This window comes from Siniperca chuatsi, linkage group LG14, assembly GCF_020085105.1.
Source record: "Siniperca chuatsi isolate FFG_IHB_CAS linkage group LG14, ASM2008510v1, whole genome shotgun sequence".
Taxonomy (NCBI): Eukaryota; Metazoa; Chordata; class Actinopteri; order Centrarchiformes; family Sinipercidae; genus Siniperca; species Siniperca chuatsi.
In genome coordinates, this window is record NC_058055.1 from 1,818,998 (window position 1) to 1,838,637 (window position 19,640).

The 19,640-nt window shown below is 39.9% G+C and overlaps 1 protein-coding gene across 44 annotated transcripts in view; it reads left to right on the forward strand.

Annotated features, from left to right (window-relative positions):
- dlg2 (discs, large homolog 2 (Drosophila)) overlaps positions 1-19,640 on the forward strand; it is a 208,837-nt gene that overhangs the window by 116,974 nt on the left and 72,223 nt on the right. Inside the window, exon 1 of one of the 44 annotated variants that reach the window (XM_044222403.1) lies at positions 3,882-4,395. The exons of 40 other annotated variants lie outside the window; for them this stretch is intronic. In XM_044222403.1, the coding sequence (XP_044078338.1) occupies positions 4,285-4,395 (111 nt within the window). In that variant the 5' untranslated portion in view covers positions 3,882-4,284. Of the gene's footprint in view, positions 1-3,881; positions 4,396-13,674; positions 13,903-19,640 lie in introns of those variants that run through there. 3 more of the 44 variants (XM_044222405.1, XM_044222404.1, XM_044222409.1) reach the window with 3 other exon arrangements.

Sequence of the window (19,640 nt, forward strand, 5' to 3'; positions counted from 1 at the left end):
TTATTCCTTCTCTGTCTTCTTATCCACACAATGGGAGGCCAGGATTGCCTCGTGAAAACTGCCAGATTGGCTCAGATTGGCTTTTCAAGCCACTGTTGGTTAATGTGGACGTGGATAATAACAGTGCCACCAACAGCGCAACAATGAGGATAGGAGAATCATATTCAGTCAAACACTGCACAAATGCACTTCGTGATGGTATTTTGTGGAAAGTTGGTAAAGCCAAAGACTTTTGTTTGAGAATCACATCTTTTTTATGGCAGTTTTTTCTGTACACATGGCAAGTCAAGTTTATTTTTAATCACCTTAATCACACAGAGGCAGTTCAAAGTGCTTAATGCTACATTATACTAGTCAGTGTTAGTAATTCATGATTAGTTTACATAAACCTAACCCAGGCTGCAGCAAAGACCAGGTTGAACACAACACATTATAAATTAAATGTATGTCAATCAAATGTTTTAATTTAATGTGACTTTATAAAAAGAGAACTTAGTGCAGATGTTTAAAATGAAGTAGTTGCATCTGTGCATTTATAATTCTCTACTGTCCACTCTAGTTTACAGTATGTGCAGTAAACTAAATGTCCAATTTAAAGGGATACTACTCTAACTCATCTTGACATGCTATTTTTAGAGTGAAGCGTTTAAAGTTCAGCAGATTTTGATGACAGTGCAGTGTATTTTGTTGTCAGGATGAGAAATGTATTTATTCTCAGCTAAAAATCATATCAGAGTGGAAAAGAAGCCTTCTATGCTGTGAATCTATTTGTTGGGCCTGGGCAAAACAAATTGATGAGTGACTGGTGTCCTTGAAACTGGCTGAATATTATAGGAACAAAATGTGACAATAAGGTAACAGTTCCATCACTCTGAGTCTATTCCTGCAATCAGAAGACTATTTCATAGGATTTCAGCTCTGGGAATATATAGATGACATTTTTATATGAGTGGGACAGATTGTGTTTTATCTTCCTGCTTCTTTTATGGATTTATTTCTTGTTTGTGACATTGAAACACTGTTCCTGGCATAAAGTCAATAAGAGAGGCTGCAGGAACAGCTAAAGAGAGACAGGAACTGTGGGAGAGAGGGTGGATGACATGCAGCAAAGGGCCACGGGTTGGATTTGAACCTGTGCCACTGCACTCACGGGGGCACGCGCTCTACCAGGTCATTTTTAAACTAAAATAGAATTAAATAATTTGCTTGTATGTAGGAATAGTCACATTATAACCACACTTTGCACTAGCTGAGGTTTGCAGAACTTATTGCATAATATTTTTTTACTGTCTCATAATAGTTTGCTTTTGGCCCTGTAAATGCACCAGCCTAATTTGTAGTGCTGTAATATTAAGGGACAAAGCACTTTCCATTAAGACAGTGGAAAACGTGTTCAAGAACTTGGTCGCAGAAGAAGAGTTTTACACACTCAAACACTGGCTGAGATGGGCAAGATTTGGGTGAAGAAGTTTCACTCAAACTAAATTATCTAAAGGTTACACAGAAAATTCCATTCATCATAGCAAATGCATGAATATTCATTACACAGTTGATAAAACAGCACTTTCCAGTCTCTTTAATTGGGTGAGAGGAACTGTCTAGACTTCCAGTCATCAAAGAGATTCTTTAAAATGTCTCTTCTTCTGTAGATAGACTGTTATCAAAGTGCCCGTCTGCCTGTCACATTTGGACAGTTCTTGAAAATCTGAGCAGGCTTGTTGTCTCACTGTCCTTTATTGGAAGGGGAAAAGATTGAAACTTGAGTCTCCGAAGATAATGTTACTATCAAATACTATCGTAGTAGTCCAGTCTCTGACATCAGATGTAACTCTCAGTGGTAACCTGAAATGAGCACTTAAAGGCTTTTAGGGGGTCAAGTGAAACGAAATAGTTTATTGCAACATTGTGGAGGTAGACGTCACTGTCACTGCCATACCTGTTAAAGTGGGTTCTGTCCTGTTATCTGAATGCAAGCCACTTGCAAATTAAGCATGGTCAGTCACAAAGGACACATATTCGAGTAGCAGCAGTCTTTAGCTGGCATTGTGAAAGGACATATATATTTGTAATTGAACATAAGCAATGCTGACCCCCCCCAATGCTTGAATGCTATAGTGCAAACCCTTGAAACCCTGCCAAAAACTCTGGACAGAAGAACACAGCAGGAACACCGTTTAACTCCAAAAACACAAAACCCCTTTCTCTTGAAAATGGTGACTCTTAGTTGTAGTATTATAGCAATATTGTATAGTTGCAGGCAGTAGTCATAATGCTTTGTTTCTGTTGGATGAGGTCTTTGGTTGGTGTGCCCGGTGATGGTAAAACCAGGTGATGTGGTTTCTTGGCTCCTTCAGCGCACCTGGTGGTCCATGACCCTCTGTGGGTGTCTAGACTGCCTTTCTCTTTCTGCCGGCAGTGAGGAAAAGAAAAGGAGCGAGGAAACATATGGAGTCAAAATGTCATGCAAAGTGTGACTGACCTCTCCTGCTGATGCTCTGTTCACAAGGAGTTCCCATCAAACCTAGACTGACCACAATGATGCACTGCAAATAACCCCACAGATCCATCTCGTCATCTATGTGAAAGATTGGGTACTTGCTGTCTACACTCAGACACACTATGGGATCCTCCAAAATTGATTTGCTGTTAGTGGGTTTCTGTAAGAGGTCAATTTTGTGCCATGTTCCCTTAAAATAATTTTCTTTTCTTCTTTGCTGATGGAAAAAACATCTTTGAACATGAATTAAAGGTGGTGACAACACTCAGAGAATACAAAATAAAACATATATTGATCAGTTCATTTAATATTGTAAGAGAACAACTTAGGAAAAAAAAGCAGGACATTATTTAAAAGAGGTCAGCTCTTAAACAGAGGAAAGGGAAATGGAAAGCCATTAAACAGAAACAGCCATTAGTACTTACAGAGTGCTGTCGTAGCTTCTCGACTCATGAGATGGAGCCTGACTGTAGCCGAAGGCTGAGTCTAAGCATCATGTGGGACAAGCTGGATGTGTGCTGACCCTTTTTATTCATTCAGCCTTTTAAAGAAGACGGTTTTTTGTTTCAGCAGCTGCATTTGTACTCATTTGACAGTGAGGTGGCCTCACAATAATCTCCAATGACCTCAACAAATATTTAATGCCCTAAAAAGTTTCATTTTTCAAATTTAGATCGGGACATTATCACAACGTAGATGTATTTATTTTCACAAAAACCCACTAATTTTTATTACAGCAGCTTGAATATGGTCTCTCAATTTTAATGTTGAACTGTCAAAATTCACGTTGTGTTTTCACTGGTTAAAGAATCTTATGCAAATTGCAGGAATACATTTTGTTAAACCGTCATGCTGCTCATGCTCATTAGATTTAAGGAGTGCTTGCCTCTGCTGAATTCTAAATTGGCCATCTTGTACAGAAAAAAGCACTTAATGATAAATTATTAGCATGTGCATCCAACATGCTTTTGCCTTTTATACTAAGTTGAATAAGATGTCTTTAAGTCATGTTAAAGCCTGCATAAGTAAAGTTAATGGTGTCAAAGCAAACAGGCCACATTTCTTCCGAGAAATGTTCCAAATGTTTAGATTTTGAGTCGCCATACTGACAATTGTTTCCTAGTAAAAGTAACAGTTTGCACAACAGTGTCTTGGACAACTCATCCCAAATTTTTGCATGAAGTAAATTATCCATGATTCTTTATCAGTTTTCTGGTAAGACTTCATATATTTGAACTAATCATCCTAATTCAAGCAAATGAGACAATATATCACATATGATTGTAAATATCAGGTGATGAAATGTGCCACCCCATACACAAGAGGCATTTGTAGTGACAGATGTTGATTAAAGGGCACTCCATCAATTACAACGTCAAAATCAATTTACTCGTCACTACATAGTCTATGAAAATAGTTTCATAATGTGTGGAGTTTGAAAGACATGGGTGTTTATCAGGCAGGGAGGATCTAATGAAAGATGCTATCAAGTTGCCTGATGGGAAAAGTAGGACCCAGGGTTTGACCCATACTAGTATCTTGACCTCTGCTACATCAACTTTTAAATGCTCTATTTAAAATGTATCTCTGACAAGTCCCCCAAAGTCCCCCAACATTATGGAAGTGCAATACTGAGTGCACTTCAAAGTCCTTTTCATGATTAACTGGGCAGTTTACAGGGCAGCAGCCAGGGCAAAGGTTTAACTGCGGCCGTGGTGGTTGTGCTGTGAGAAGTAGAGGGAAAATGTCTTGAGCAGTAGCTTCAATTTATTAAATGCACATTTAATATGTCTGATTCTCTGTATTTCCTCTTGCTTTTCTCTGTCCAAGCTGACTCCCTGACACTAAAGCTGCCTTCACATGATGAGAAATCTGCTCTTTGCTCACCGCGAGGTAGGGTAGGTATACGTCATCAAAAAGTGTGCTAAGCTAACTTTAGCATTGGATTTAGCTAAGTTCGTAAACTATATGCCTATTTACAAAAGTGGTAGCCCCATCTGACTGCTGACATTTCGCCATGCATTACTTTTCCTGGCGAGATCATGGCATGTTTTTAAATGTTGTGTTGTAGAGTTCAGGGAACGTTACTCTCTACCTCCCCTGCTAGCATGTGTCGCTTCAGGCTACGTCGCATACAGCTGTTATCTGTGAAAGGTCAGCAGCAACCGAGGTCAAAGTTGAAATCATTTTAACAATTTCGAGCGGTGCGCCCTGCCAAGGGTCGCGCTTCCACCTAGTTGGGCGGCATGCTCGCCCCATAAGAGAACAATGGCAAAGCCAGCGCAGAGCGGTTTTACCGCTGATCACGTGTTGGGGCCTTAAAGGTCTTCGGCTGTCCTCTCTCAGCTGCTTCACTGAAACAAAGAGTCAGATATTAGCTAATAGCTCAGTAAAATGTGTTAAGTTTAACATATATTAAATTGGGTTGAAATGTTTAGTTTACTTAACATTCAATAATAATTTCATAGTAATAACAATAAAAGCAGAGTAGCAGTACTACTAGAGTACTTACTGTGTGATGTGACAGTAATGGGGATCATAGTTTGTTTTTGTGCACAAGGCCCTTCAGGTTTGAACTCTATGGTCTCTGATTTTACAGATTGAAATGAAGAAGAACCCGAGGGCTTGTGGTGTTATCACTGCAGTGCTGGAGACTTCCGATTGGTTTTTCATTGTTTTATTGTTATTTTAATAACTAACAAGCAACTACAGTATTTAGTCAAGTGCTAAACAGCTTACTTATTGACTCACTGGCAAGGCAGCATTCAGCCAGAGACAAAAAAAGTCAAAAACTGTAAACCCACCAGAAAATAGGCAGAGTGATCCATCTCAACTTGTTCAGTCTCAAAAAAGCAAGACACCAATACAAGAAACAAAAACAAACAAACAAAGCAGTCTGATCTTTCTCAAACTGTGGCATTCACAGTAAGGACGATCTCTCACATGGGCTACCAGGCAGACGCTGGTGTGCTGGTTACTATGGAAACCGAGTGCTCATTGACTCAGCCCCTGTCCTTGGTGGAATAAAAAGTTTTCAGGTCAACCCTAAAAGCAGTAAAAGCTGTTTGTATTAGTGAAATAATGTCAGGTAAAATGTCTACACTGCGGCAGATATGATTTGTTCCCCCACACGCTTTGTGTGCGATACATTTGATTGCAGTTAGCGAAATAACCACTGGGGAATAATGCTGTTTTTATCATGTTTAAGGATGTCTGACGTTACAGCCTCACATTGCTGTCATTATCTGCTCCAACCTGGTGGTACTGACAGTAATGCAGGTAGGTGAGCATCTTTACTGGGAGATCAAGCTGACAGATACATCTATATGTAGAGGTGATATATACAGGGGTAATTAATACAAAGTACAAAAATCATTATCTATCACAACAGTGGCAGTATATAAATATATTATGTTGTAAATATATAAGAATAGTTATAGCGATACAGATATATTGTGTAAACAAAGAAATGGCTGGATTAAAGCGACTGTTACAGCTCTTCCAGGAAAGGATTTGGGTTATTCATAATAACATGAAAGGCTGCATTGCTTGTGCACTTGCTTTACATTCCAGCTGAGGGTGCTGCAGATAAAAGAGGTGACTATTAAGAAGCTCATGATCATCAGCTCCGTAATTACCCCCCTCTTAAATCTCTTTGACCCTATACTTCATCAAACAACCCCTTCAGACATGTCCCACTCCCGTTACTACATCATCAGACAGATCATGCACACTAAAGATTCGGGATAGCATACATAGTGCGCAAATTGACATGCAGAAACACCATCTATGAACAACTAGTGGCCTCATTAACAAGAAAATTAATTTATAGGAGAACATACAATGCAGCAGAGACAGTGATATTAGGGTTCAAAACAATCAACATGCTGTCATTACCACAAACTCACCACACGTATTTGTATCTACGTGCAAAGGCATCAGCACCAGTCTCTCAAGACCTTTCATGATCCAGTGTCCAAAATCTAGCAGTTCTGAAATGTACTTTAATGACTAAGAAATCTTCTCTAAACAATGCAGTGATGATCACAGAGATGTGTTATGTTTAGTGTTTTGAGAGATTCTATTGGTTTTCCGTACTTCAATCTTTGCGATAATGACTGTAATGAAAGCTAAAACAGCATTTCCCAATGGGCGTAGGAAGCATTGAAAATGTGGGTGGGTGGTTAACAGAGTAGATGTCATTTCCTGTTTTCTGGCGCCTTTTAACAGGTGGTTGGATACTTTTGTCTGGCTTTACTAGCATGAGAAAAATGATGGGTACATTTTGTAATTTCATCCAGAGGAAGTGTCAGGCCCCACATCACATATTTGAAGATATTAAAAAGTTAAAAGTATTGATTCGATGACTAATTCAGAGCCATCTTTAATAATAACCACTTGTTATTTAAACTTGAGGATCTCTTTATGCTTGCATGCAATTGCAATTTCTGTTAAATTAATTTATTTAATGTTACCAAATCAATGAGTAGTGGAGAGGACAGCTGTAGTCAAAGTGCCCCTGTGCATTCTCCAATAAACTACATTCATCTTCAGTCGTTCCTGCTACTGTGAAGAATCACCTGACCCGAGGCCTGTGTCTCAAAGCTACATCATGTTGTTAGCCAGTTATCTTGGTGGCTTTTTTTACACACACATTTTTACACACATAACACTGCTACAATATTTAGGGCAACATTTCATGACAAAAGGCATTAATATAACAACCATTTGCCACCTTTCATGAAAAGCAATAGTCTTGAATTCACAAGTTGCATAGGTTTGACGAGTGTGTGAGTGAATCCATCCAGTCAGCTGGATAACATCATAATAGCTTTGTAGCAAAAGCCCCTGACTTTGGCTAAGAATACATATTTGCTAACATTTCAAATAACAAATAACTTAAAATCCTACAAATGGAAACCAAAAATCCCATGAAATAATGAAATGAATGTGAAACAATTAATCACCAACAATGACTTAAAGGAAAATTCGCAAATTTAGCGACTTATTCAGACCATCAGGGAAAAGGCGAGAAATATATTCAAATATATTATATTGTAATTCATTCCCATGCACGCTGCAGCTCTTCTGCCAACAGTGTCTCTTCCTCTGTGTGTGTGGCGTGTCTCCGGATCTCTGAATCGGGATGTTATAGCTTGTGAATATGTAAATACTGTAGTTTGTTTGTGCTTCTCTCTCACTCTTTCTCTCTGGATTAAGATCTTACTACAGGTTGTAAATATTTAAATTGTTGGTTTGATCTTCTCCCTCCTCCCTCCCTTTGTAGATTTTTTAATGTTTTTTTTTTTTACGTTTTTACTTCAAATACACAATGTCCCCATTGTGAGTTTGTGATTATTTGGCCAGAGATTTCTCTATCTGTGTTTTATATGTTTTAAATTAAGGTGATCTCTCCCTCACTGCACTAAGCTTCATGCAAATGACTGCGTGATGACATCATCAACACGCAAACGAGCGTATGACGTCATCTGGTGACTTTTAGCGATTTTTGGAGCTAGTGCTAGCTACTTTCATTGAAAAAGAGTTGGCAACACTGGTTCGAGCAGGAATCCGATGTGTATTAGCCTCGGCCTCACCGGCTAGTGGGCCCCTAACATTACAGCCAAGGGGGCTCCAGGGCTGAAAAATGAAGCCAACGCAGAAGTGCCAAAAACTGCAGTTCCTCCAATGGCCACTTGAGGCTGGCTCCAAAAGCGAGTCAATTCCCATTGAGCCCCATGTTAAAATGCCCAACTTTACAGCAGAAATAAACATGTTTACAGCCTGGTACAAAACATTGTTTTGGTCTCTATAGCTAAGAGGGTGATTTTGTTTTATAACGTACCCGTTTAAATTATATTAAGGCTTAAATTTTGCATTATTAAGGACATGGCTGCTTTGAGTGACAGGTGGGTGCCCCATCAGGTGGCTAGCCGCAACCAGGCTTCATTTGGCCCGCCTCTGCTCCACCTCTTTGCCCATTTTTGGATTAGCCGGAGTCAGGGACTGCCAAGATGGCGACTGCCAGAGCCACCGGAGCCGCCCACTTTGAGCTTCACAACGGCTCTTCAGAAACCTATGGGTGAGCAAGCTAGCAGCTGGGTGCTAATCTAAGTTACACAACGTTGCAAATGAATTCCTGCAGTTTGACTATTTCTTTTTCATACATAGCTATATCGTTACCTTCAGGGCATGTCTATCAAGTCAATTTATACTATGTTTTTAAGAGAAATTTATTTCCCCTTCTTCACTATCATAGGAAAGGTTTCTTTAATTCTGACTCATTTTATTCCCATTTTTATTTTTCCTCCAAAGCCTTTTCTTTCACTGTTACTCTTATGTCTGGGCTTTGTCCTCTCCCCCTCTGTGCACTGCTCTTCATGTGGGTTGAGGCTGTCTTGACCTCTGTTGATGCAGCTCAGGGAGAAATTTAGAGCCCTTGGTTTGGTACAACAGTTCTCCCTGCTAATGCAAATATGGCAGAATTGTTATGAGATTGCATAGAGGTATGAATCAAAAATGGCTATTTTGATATAATTAATCATGCAGTCCTCCCCTCTGTATGATTTTTAAGCGCTGCGCTCTGTTTCTGTCTTACTCTCTATCGGTATCAATAACAGCCTTTGCCACGCAGGTGGGAGTTTTTAGCTTTACTAAGAGACACAAGTAGATTGTTCTATTATTCTAGTTTTCAGGGAGATTATGAATGATGCTGCCATACAATGGGAAAGTAAAAATAAGCCACTCTTGTAAATATAAATGCATCATCTCATACCTGTTTTGAGTTATTTCTCACTTTGAATATTTCAGTTCTTACATTTCCAGAAGTTAGAGTAGAAGAGTAGTAATAGCCCAAAATACTAATGTTTTAATGATCTACCTCGTATGTCCTTTTCTGAAGATAGTACCTAAATTCACCTTTGCCAAAATAACATGCACAGATGCACATACTGCTTTCATGTAGGACTAAACGTACTTTTAATAACAATTTGCATTGTGAACAGCAACCGTTGCAAATACAGTTCATAGCTTTCTAGTTGCTTTTAATCCATATCTAAAATCCAGATAATATATAAAAATATCACATCTAAATTCCTCTAAACATAAGCAATCTGTTGCTATAATGTTCCCCAAAGTATGGTCCCCGGAAATATCAAACTCTTGCAAGTGTTTTTGGAGAATAAGAGAAAGCAAATGCAGGCGGCTGACCTCCTTTACAAGGCCAAGGGTGGCTTGACGAGATCGGCCTCATCCCCGCTGAGTTCTCCTCCCCACCATACAGACCTTTCTCTCATACACACAAACTCATTTACACACATACACACCAGGCAGAAAGTTGTGTGTCCTCCTGCACACGAATATAACTTGAGTGCGACCCTGGGGACACCAGGACCCTTCGCTCCAGATGGCCAAAGCCTCCTTCAGCCCTGCCTGACAGCCTTTCGCAATCCTCCACAGTTAGTGAGGATCCAGCCACCCTGGACTAACCAACCTTGACTCGCCAAGCGCAGTAGCAGACACATAAAAATACAACACTGTACCAGATGGAATATACAGGAATGCACAAGTTCATTTTCATATTCTGTGATCCCAGCTTATTATGTGTTCCCTTTACTGCTACACAGACTAAAACTTTCATTAGTTTCACAATAATCATGTATTTGCAGACACATGTATTATAATATCTATATTTAGGATTGAATCTTATATTTTTGAAATTCTTAATATTTTACTTAAGATGACCAAGAACAAATATAACTGGACGTATATTCTGAACAAAGAAATTTAGTTTTGGCAGAGGTAGGCTAAAGAAAAATGTCCTCCACTCCTGTGTGTCAAAATGTTGAGCTGACAGACCAGCTTGCTTCGTTGGACTTTATGACATACAGTCAGTAACTGTACACAGTAAGTGAGTCTCATCTGTGAAACAATTAAAATATTTGCAGTGGTTTTGAATGTGACCAATAAGAAGCATGAAGTACAAAATCAGCCCTTAAAACTGAGGTTTGAGACACGTCATAAATAATCAATGAAGCAGAGGAAATGTAGTCACTAATGCTGCCTAAAAAGTTCGGCTTTGCCGGGTAAATGTCAAATATAACAACCTTTTCACAGCAGGTCCTAAAGGTATCAGCACCATTTTACATTTTAATAATTTGCACAATCTCCTGATTGAAAGCTGCCCTTAGATCAGCTAACGTATACACTGAAGTCTGAAATTACCATTCATCAAAAGTTCATTTGCAAGGCAAAAACCTTATTTATTTTCTTTACCACCAGGTGTTGCCTGAATGCCATGTTTTTTAGATAAAATGTCGAGTCTCATCAAATAGTCTGTACGATGATGAAGACAGCTACAACAAAAAGCAAGTAATCACCTTCTGCCCCCATAACAACTTTCAGGAATTTAGTATCACGGCCCCTCAAACTCAATCTCTCCTTAAGACTCATTTTTATCTTCTGGCTTTTTCTTAACCAAAGGAAATTATTTTACCTTGTTTTTAAATGTTATGTTTTTGATTGTATCTACTTTTATTATTTGTTTTTAACTGTAAAGCACTTTGTAATGTTGTTGTGAAAGATGATATATAAATGAAGTTATTATATAACTTCATATATGCTGTAATATCCAGAGAGGCACAGTATTGGCACAGGACATATAATTGTAGATCTGATGCTATTTATTCTTTCAGTAACAAAATGTTTGAATTTTCTCACAGCTACCACAAGTTTAATGTATCACGAACAAGTGAGAATTGCATTATAGTTGAATCTAGGCCTTGCTTTTGTAATGTTAATGTCCTGGAAGCTCTCTAACTCTATCCTTATTTGTGGGGATAAAAACACTCTTGGTTTTGTGTGTGTATCCTGTTGCAGGTAGAAAGAAGCTGAAAGTGCTGAGTTGCTAACACCAACCATCTGATTGTTCACTGTCTTTCAGAACAGTTTATCTTGCTGTTGTTAAATACAGTATCCTGACCAAAAAAGTTTAATCGTGCTGTGAGATTTAGACAGAGGAGTGAAAGATATGTATACTGTAAAATGTTATCGACCGCAACCATCTGCAGTAATTGCAAACAACAGAAAGCTCTGTTACACTGTAGGACAAACCAGGACAGGATGAGCCAGGCTCAGGCTCTTGGAGGAGAGAATATCACAGCCACGTCATCCTCCCCATCCTGTAGTTCATCATTGTTCAGCTGTGTGGTGTCAGCTTTCCTGGCAATTAGCCAGCAGCGTTCCTTCTCTTTAGTGATGGATGGGCAGGCGTGGTATTATAGGAGGTTGGTATGAATACGCTGTCAACACACACGTTCTGAACAGGCCTATTTCTGGTCTTCCTCATAGTTCTGCTGAAGAATTATTTAAATGCAAAGCAAGTCAACCAATTGATTAGAGGTGCTTGAATTGAAGCCCAGAAGTAAAATGCAGAACGTCTGGGTTCAGAGTTGATAGATGAGAGAGAGAAAGAGGAGGGTGATGCATGGGACAGGAGTGTTAATATGGCTCATTTTGAGGTGTGATGTCAGCGCCTGGCATATTAATGAAACACGTCTTTAACTCCTGATATTTGCAACTGTCAGTGTACTGATCCCCTCTCTCCAGTACTACTATAAGACTGCATCTATTTCTGTCTTTAATCATATTACCTTCACCCAAAGTCTTAAGGTTGATGTATAGTTGTATGTTAAGGGGTTACAGCGTAGCTTCAGTGGCTGCATGCATAGACTCTGTAGCTACAGCGTTATGTAATGTATTTACACTTTGGGGCTACAGAGGTGATGGCGAGTCACAAGAACTGTGACTGGAAGCTTGTGTTTTTTCCTACAGGTTTCTGATGCTGGAGGAGATTGTTGATAGCGAAGACAACGTTGTGGAAGTTGAAGAAGGCTCAGTTATCTTCTCCGTTTCAGTAACACAATCTAGCAAAGACATCTCCAGTGTAAACCTTCTGCTAACTGCGATCACCACTCTGTCACAGTGAATTAACTGATGTGCTGATTGCACAGCAGTAGTCTCCTATTCAGTAATGAGACAAGAAGACAAGGCGAAGTACCTGCATGTAAATCCAATTACAGTATATAAGTAAAGTTACCTGCATAGCACTCATATCACAAAGTGAAGGGAATTGTGTCAAGCACAAATCTGGCTTTGAGGAAGTGTTAGAATTTCCTCACTTTCTCAAAAAGTGAATATACTACTTTCACTACTGCAAAATACAGTAGTTATTTTTTCTCTCTAAAACACCTGTGGTTACTGGTGGTAACGTCGAGTGTGTTTTAGTAATAACGGTCTCAGAATTCAGTTCTAAATGACACATGTATTAACCACAGGGGGAAGCAAACACACCTTGAGCAGCTTCCCGGTCAGAAATGCAACAGAAGAAAAGCAAGTGGTGTATCCGTTTACAGTGCAGCCAAACAAACTATGAACTGAGAGGATTCATCACCTCACATTTTAATATAGAAGACTAAAGTAGACATTTAACAGTGTTGTACTGAGCTCATGATCAAATGTTGTCTTCCACATTAGGCAAAATGTGTGCATCCACCAGGTTTTGTCATTCACATCATGTCCAGAACGTACATGTATCACATCCTGTGAATGCACTGTGCAAGAATTTATGCAATTTGATCCCATGCAAGACAGGCAAACTACGCCAGTAACAGTGAAAACTGCTATATAGAGACTATTAGGGTATACAAATAAATTGAATGGGTATTGCTGTAGAAATACTGTCCATAAATAGTTAAATTAGGTTTGTTATGAGGAAAAGCTTTAGGATTATAACTTTTAAGAAAAAATCCATCTGTGAAAAATCCATCATAATTCGTGGAAGAAATGGGACATTTCAGTAAGTTTTTCTTCTTTGCTGTTTATGGTTGGCTTTAGGATGATGAGTTGCTGCTGGTGTAGGTATAGTGAGAGCAGAGCATAACCCACTCCCTTCCACACCCACCTCTGGAAACTGGGAGCTGCCGACAACCTCTTAGCAGGTTTCAATTGGTGCTTAAGATGCTGTTTCCACGTGGAATGCAGTGGTCCCTCCCCTCCTCCCTTTCTCTCCCTTAACCTATCTCTCCCTCCATCTCTCGCACATTCTCCCTCCCTCCCCTTGCTTTTGTGGCTGACGGAGACCTGACTTTGCTGTGCAGACGCTCTCCCTCCCTCAGCATCATCCCGTCCTTTCTCCCTCCCTCTCGTTTTACTCTCGCTTGTGCGCTAGAGTCCGCTGATAAGGAGCACTCAGTCCAGATGGGCAGCAGAGCCGTTTGGGCTTTCACCGCAGATCAGAAAACATTATTATTTCACCTGCCGCTATGTTTGCCTCTATTTGGTATGCCAAGAAGCTAGGGAGACGACTTGTACAGAACAGCCGGAAAGCTAAAATGCTGAAAGACAAGGTAGGTTCACCACTGTGCATGCTTTACTGATTTACTTTGGGTTGACAAAACAGGTAGAGAATACAATTTCATGGCAGATCTGTGTAAAAGACACTTCTGCTGAGCTCAGCTTCAACACATCCTTTGATATAGCCATTTTCATGAGAGGTGTTGCTTTTTATAGTCGATGTATGAGGTAGGTAGTGCTGCAGCAGGCAGTGCTACTTCAATTCACCTGTTGATTAATAGTGTTGTTGACGTCTGTGTTAGTGATTTGACTTTGGGGGTAAATTAGTTGACTTTGCTCAACTACATCCTTTCTGCCTCATTTGAGAGGGAGAATTAGCAACGAGGGACACAGACACTGCTGCTTGGAAAGCCAAATCTTGTATTCTGACCCTGCCTACATACAAGGGAACTCAGAAGCTCACTCTAACACAACTCATTAAGCAACAGCAGATTCACCTATGCCAGTCATTTTGTCCTGATGTGGCTGAATATAGGAATGCAACATGAATACACTTAATCTTTTGCCCTGCTAGGGGCAGGGCCTAAGGCTGGTGATGATGATCAGTCCAGAGTTCTCAACACTGACAAATATTCTTGAGATTTACTGTAGATATTTTGCTGACTCCCTGAGGGATCATTCAGTCTTCTCTAGCACTACCCTCTTGGCAAAATATCAGCTTTGCACAGAAGCCATCCCGTGATCCAATTTTCTGCGCACATTCACGCTCCCAAGTGGATGAACCCTCTCCTCTCTAATGCCACTCTCAGGACAAACTGTAAAACTTAAACTCAGCTCCCAGTCAGGCTCCAAGATGTCAGTATGTAGCTTGTTCTGTATGCAAATTTTGTGATCCTCAAGTAAGAAAATCTCTAGCATGGCAAAAAATATCAGAGAGGATAGGTACACCAGGTTAAAAAAAACATTGTGATTGTTTACATTTCAGTGTAGTCTGTAACATCATAGTTGGCTGCTTTGTAGGACAGGTAATGCTTTACAAATCCTATGTTCAAATTCACACAAACTAAACGCTCTTGCCTTTTTATTTGGTGTGAAAGATGGGATAAGGAGGGTTGATCATTCTGTTGATCATTCTTTTTCCTGCAGCATCCTCCCTAGACGTATGTATAGTTTGAACCCATTTACATATGAGAGCTGCCCAGCTAGCAAGTGCACTGCTGGCTGCTTTCTTCTGTTGACAGCCAGTGGTAGCTGAACAGCACAACTACAGTCTATAACAATCATGGAATACCTCTATCCTCGTTCAAAGGCACCTCAACAGTAGTTTTTGAGTGTCAATGGGGAAAGTGTCTCATTCACTACCCAAAGCCAGTTCTCCCAGCTATTTTTCCCAGTTTGTAGTTCTGGACACAAGCCCATTTTTTGACATCACAAGTGTGATCTCACACCTTCCACTGTGGACTGGCTCCCCAATAATTGCAGCATCAACCCTACTGATTATACACCAGCAACGTATGTAATCTGTGACCCCCTGAAGTGCGCATGCCAACGCCACATTCACATGAACAAAAAGCAGCGTGCTGCTTAGCAACGAATGTTTGTGTATTTGTGTGTGTGTGGGGCGTATGGAAGGGATGTGGTGGAGGCTGATAGAGCACTGAAGTAGAGTGCTTGTATTTTACCTAAATGCCCTGGGTGAGGAGTAAAAGGGACCAGTAATGGACATAATGCATTGAGATGATGCAATTGCACAGAAATATGTATATACCCATAGCACATAAATGGTGTAGGACTGCTGTATACATCTAATGGTGTGACTGCTAATAGATACATAAGAGGGATAATGAAAGTGCTCCCTGACAGCATTTTTCCAGAGTAGCCTATTCCATTTAAAGTGTAATCCACCCCCAAATTTTGCTTGCTCCCTCCCTCCCAGCGTATTTAAAACATGCAGCAGGGGACTGCAGGACAAACACCGTAGGGGGCGCGGCCTTGTGTGTGCCGCGGGACGTACGGAGACACCGACCAGAGTGAGCAACAAACAGCTAACCAGTCATGAGCAGCTGCTGTCAGAGTCTTCGTGCCCACGCTGGAATCACACTGGAGCTTTGACAGTCAAAAGCACATTCATGGCCTTTTGTAAAAGTTTCTGTGTGGTACCTGTGTTGTAGCTGAGCTAACGTTAGCGGCTCAGAGAGGCTGAGTGGCTCTCCAGTGAGTGTGTGTGTGTGTGTGGGGGAGTGTCAGAACGTAGCTGTAGCCCTGCTGTTTATCATGGGATCATTTCATGGGACAGAATGCAGTCCGGTGGCGCTTCTACAGCGTTCAAACGCACAAGTCCGAACCATTGCGCCAAAATGGAAAAATACTAAGTAGAGGGTTAGCAAATACTAGCTTAAACTCTTGTGAATGATTTTATATAAATGTCATGACGTAAATTAGTCCCAAACGGTCGACTCTATGTCAGCATCGGCCTTGCAAGGTTCAGGGTGATTTAAAACAGTAGATGGCGTGTTGAGCCATTTTCAACCCATGAAATGCAGATTTTCATAAATTTGGTAAGAAATGTCAATATTAACACCAGCATTGATGTGTTTCATCACAGTACAGTCATATACTTTGCATAGTCATATCAGTGCACAATCCATATCGAAAAGTTTTATTTTCATTCCAGCTCAAAAATTCACTATCATATCGTAATCAGTGAATTTTCCTCTAAAATCGGTATTGGTCTCAAAAATCCCATATCGGTCGGGCTCTAATATACAGTACATGTACTGTATGTGTTTATGTGTAGTCATGCGTAAAGCAGTGACAGAGGCACATGAGAGTAGACTTTCCTCAGCACAGCTGGGAAGCAACTAATTGGAGCTGTGTGTCATACAGTATTTAAGTTCTTTAGTTGTGAAGAATTTGGCTTGGCTTAGTTTTAAAGTAATGTAATTTATTTGTTGTCTTTGCAATACCTGTTCAACTTCTGTTCGGTAAAGTGTTCCTCCCCCTGAAAAAGACAGAAATGTTCTTGTTCAGACAGAAAACAATATTGATCCAAAGCCCTGTGATTGGATCTCAAGTTCAAACTATTGAATGAAACAGAAGATAAGACTAAAGCAAGCTGGTGTTGCAGTCATTTGTCATTTCTGTATCAGTAGAATTGGATGTTGCTTGGTCCTGCGCTGTATCAGTAATATTTTATTTATTTTCCTTTCCTTTCCTTTCCCAGGACAAATGATTTCCCCCACATTACTTATTATTCTGTTGCGATTAAAACAGGCACCTCACCTGTAGCAGAACAAGTGCGTGCACTGGTGCTATGAAATCAAATTGGAAAATAACTCTTTTCAATTACTGGATCTGCACTATCCACGCCTCATCTAAATTTACCCATGTGTCAACTCCTCATTGAAAAAGCCTGTTTAATTTCCTCTTTCTATAAATGATTTAAATATCTTTATTTCCACTGTAGACTATTATTTTTGTATTGGATCTTCTACAGTAAGGGCACCCACAGAAAGTTATTCATTTTAAAGTTTCTCTCAGAATTGTCTGCTGGCTTGCTGTGTGATTTTTTAGATTTGATCCTTATTATTACAGTATCTCTGTACATGTTTTCAGTGTGCAGTCTCCGAGAGAAGCTCAGCTGAAAGCTGTTTCACGGCAATTCAGTGCACATTTATTATGTAGTGCTCCTATTTTGGTAACAAAAGGGCAACGCAATGGCAAAAAAAAAGAGAATCGAAGGGCTATATCTAAAATTCAATTAAATTTTATTTATATAGCGCTGATTCATAACAAAAGTTATCTCATTGCACTTTTCCTACAGAGCAGGTCTAGACTGAACTCTTTCTGATATAATTTACAGAGACCCAACAAATCCCATCCCCAAAATTGGACCACAGATATCAGGTTATGTTATGGTCAGTGAGATGAGCAAAGCAGTGCTAGTGAGGTAGGGAATGAGTCACTGGCTGACATGAAGCAAAGGATGGGTTTTGCCTGACATATTCAGGTTATACAGTATGATGTTGGCTGTTTTGTATCCAGTTTGAAAGCACATTACAGGTAATGTCTGTGTTGAAAGCTGTTTCAGGATGAAAACTGGAGAGGAGGTGAAGAATAAATAACCAAAGACTAGCCCAATGATGTGACTCAGGGTAATTTAATCATTTAATTTCTGCAGCTCCAAATGATGGGCTTCCTGTAATGAGTTATTATGACTATCAGGTGTCGGACAGATATGTTCTCTAATGTTTATATTACGATGTTTTCTTGCTGTTAGATGATCTCACCTCAGGAACAAACGTGACATGCAGTAGGCCAGGTGTGTTTGCTCAATCTTATTCTATACTACATTAAACTATGTTATCACTGACATCAAAAGTCATCATCAGATATTTGTTTTAATAGTAATAGTAACTCCTCCAACTCCTTCAAACAAATATGGTACTGTATTCCAGATTCAATGGATGCTTTATTTCTCCAAACCTTTATAGTGGGGCGTCCTCATGGCCTATGATTTAAGATGCATAACCGCAACATCCTCGGTTTCATTCTTTCCAGGGACCTCTGCTGCATGCCTACTCTCTCTACCCGCGTTTCTTGTCTGTCTCTATACTTGTATCAACTGTCCAATAAGGGCAATCATGCTCCAAAAATCTTTACAGTGAAACAAACAATTGTCAGTTGCTGAATAGTTGGATGCCACCACAGTTCCTGGAGTGCTATATATATCCTTGTCCTTATCCATACTGCGTGAGCGCGACAGTCTTTCCCTTCCTCTCTGTCACAGGGCGAGTGAGAGCCATTGAGGGCTACCTGGCTCTCCACTTCAAATGGTAGCTTGCTCTCCAAACACCCCAAATTAATCTGTCTCAACAGCTGTCCACAGCAAACTCTGCTTTATTTCAAAGGACTTAGCTAGGATCGCAACAACCCCCACAGCTGTTGAATGGCAGTCTGCTGTCAGAGATATCGTAATTACAAATTGAGCCCACATAAATACGCCAACAAAGTAGTACATAAATATGGCAGGAGAGGCTTTGTATAATACTGGAGTTGCAGAGATGTAACACTTGCAAAAGCTTGTGAAATTGAGAGTTGCAAAAATCACAAGTCTTAATGTATGATGAGCACTTGAAGGCAGCATATTCTGCATCATTAGCTTAGTGGGCAGAGAGGAGAGTTAATGACAGCAGAGAGCTGCTGTATTCTTTGAGCATCTCCTGAGAAAGACTCAGTGTGTAAACAAACTGCTGCCTGTACAGTAAGGCGAAATTTAATCTATGAACCTAAATTGGAATGCAGTGTGAGTTTGATTTGAAGCAGCTACATCTCAGTATGAATGGTATGGGTCATGTGTAAATAGCATTCATTGTCAGCATCATGTGAATGACATCTGTTTCCTAGAGCTTCTTCAAACACAGTGAGTGGATGCCCTCATCACCATGAACCATCCTGTTCCTTTCGAGTCTTTGTTAGAATTGTGTCAAACAATGGTTGCTGCCTCAGTCATTTCAAACTGGATTTACAGTAAACTGAACTCACAGAAACCTAAAAGAAAGCATTTATTTTCTTTTATTCTTGCTTGTCTTTGTTACTGAGTGTATTAAGAGATTGCCAAAGAAGTGATGGACAGCTGAGTACCAAAATAATCTATTTAAATCTATTTAAATTGTAATCATTTAGTTATTTATCTGTAGAAATGATGCTTCGCAAATGGTACTTATTGGCTTGATTTTCTTTGTTTCATATAAATATCAAACTATTGGACTCTGGTTACTGATTTTTGACA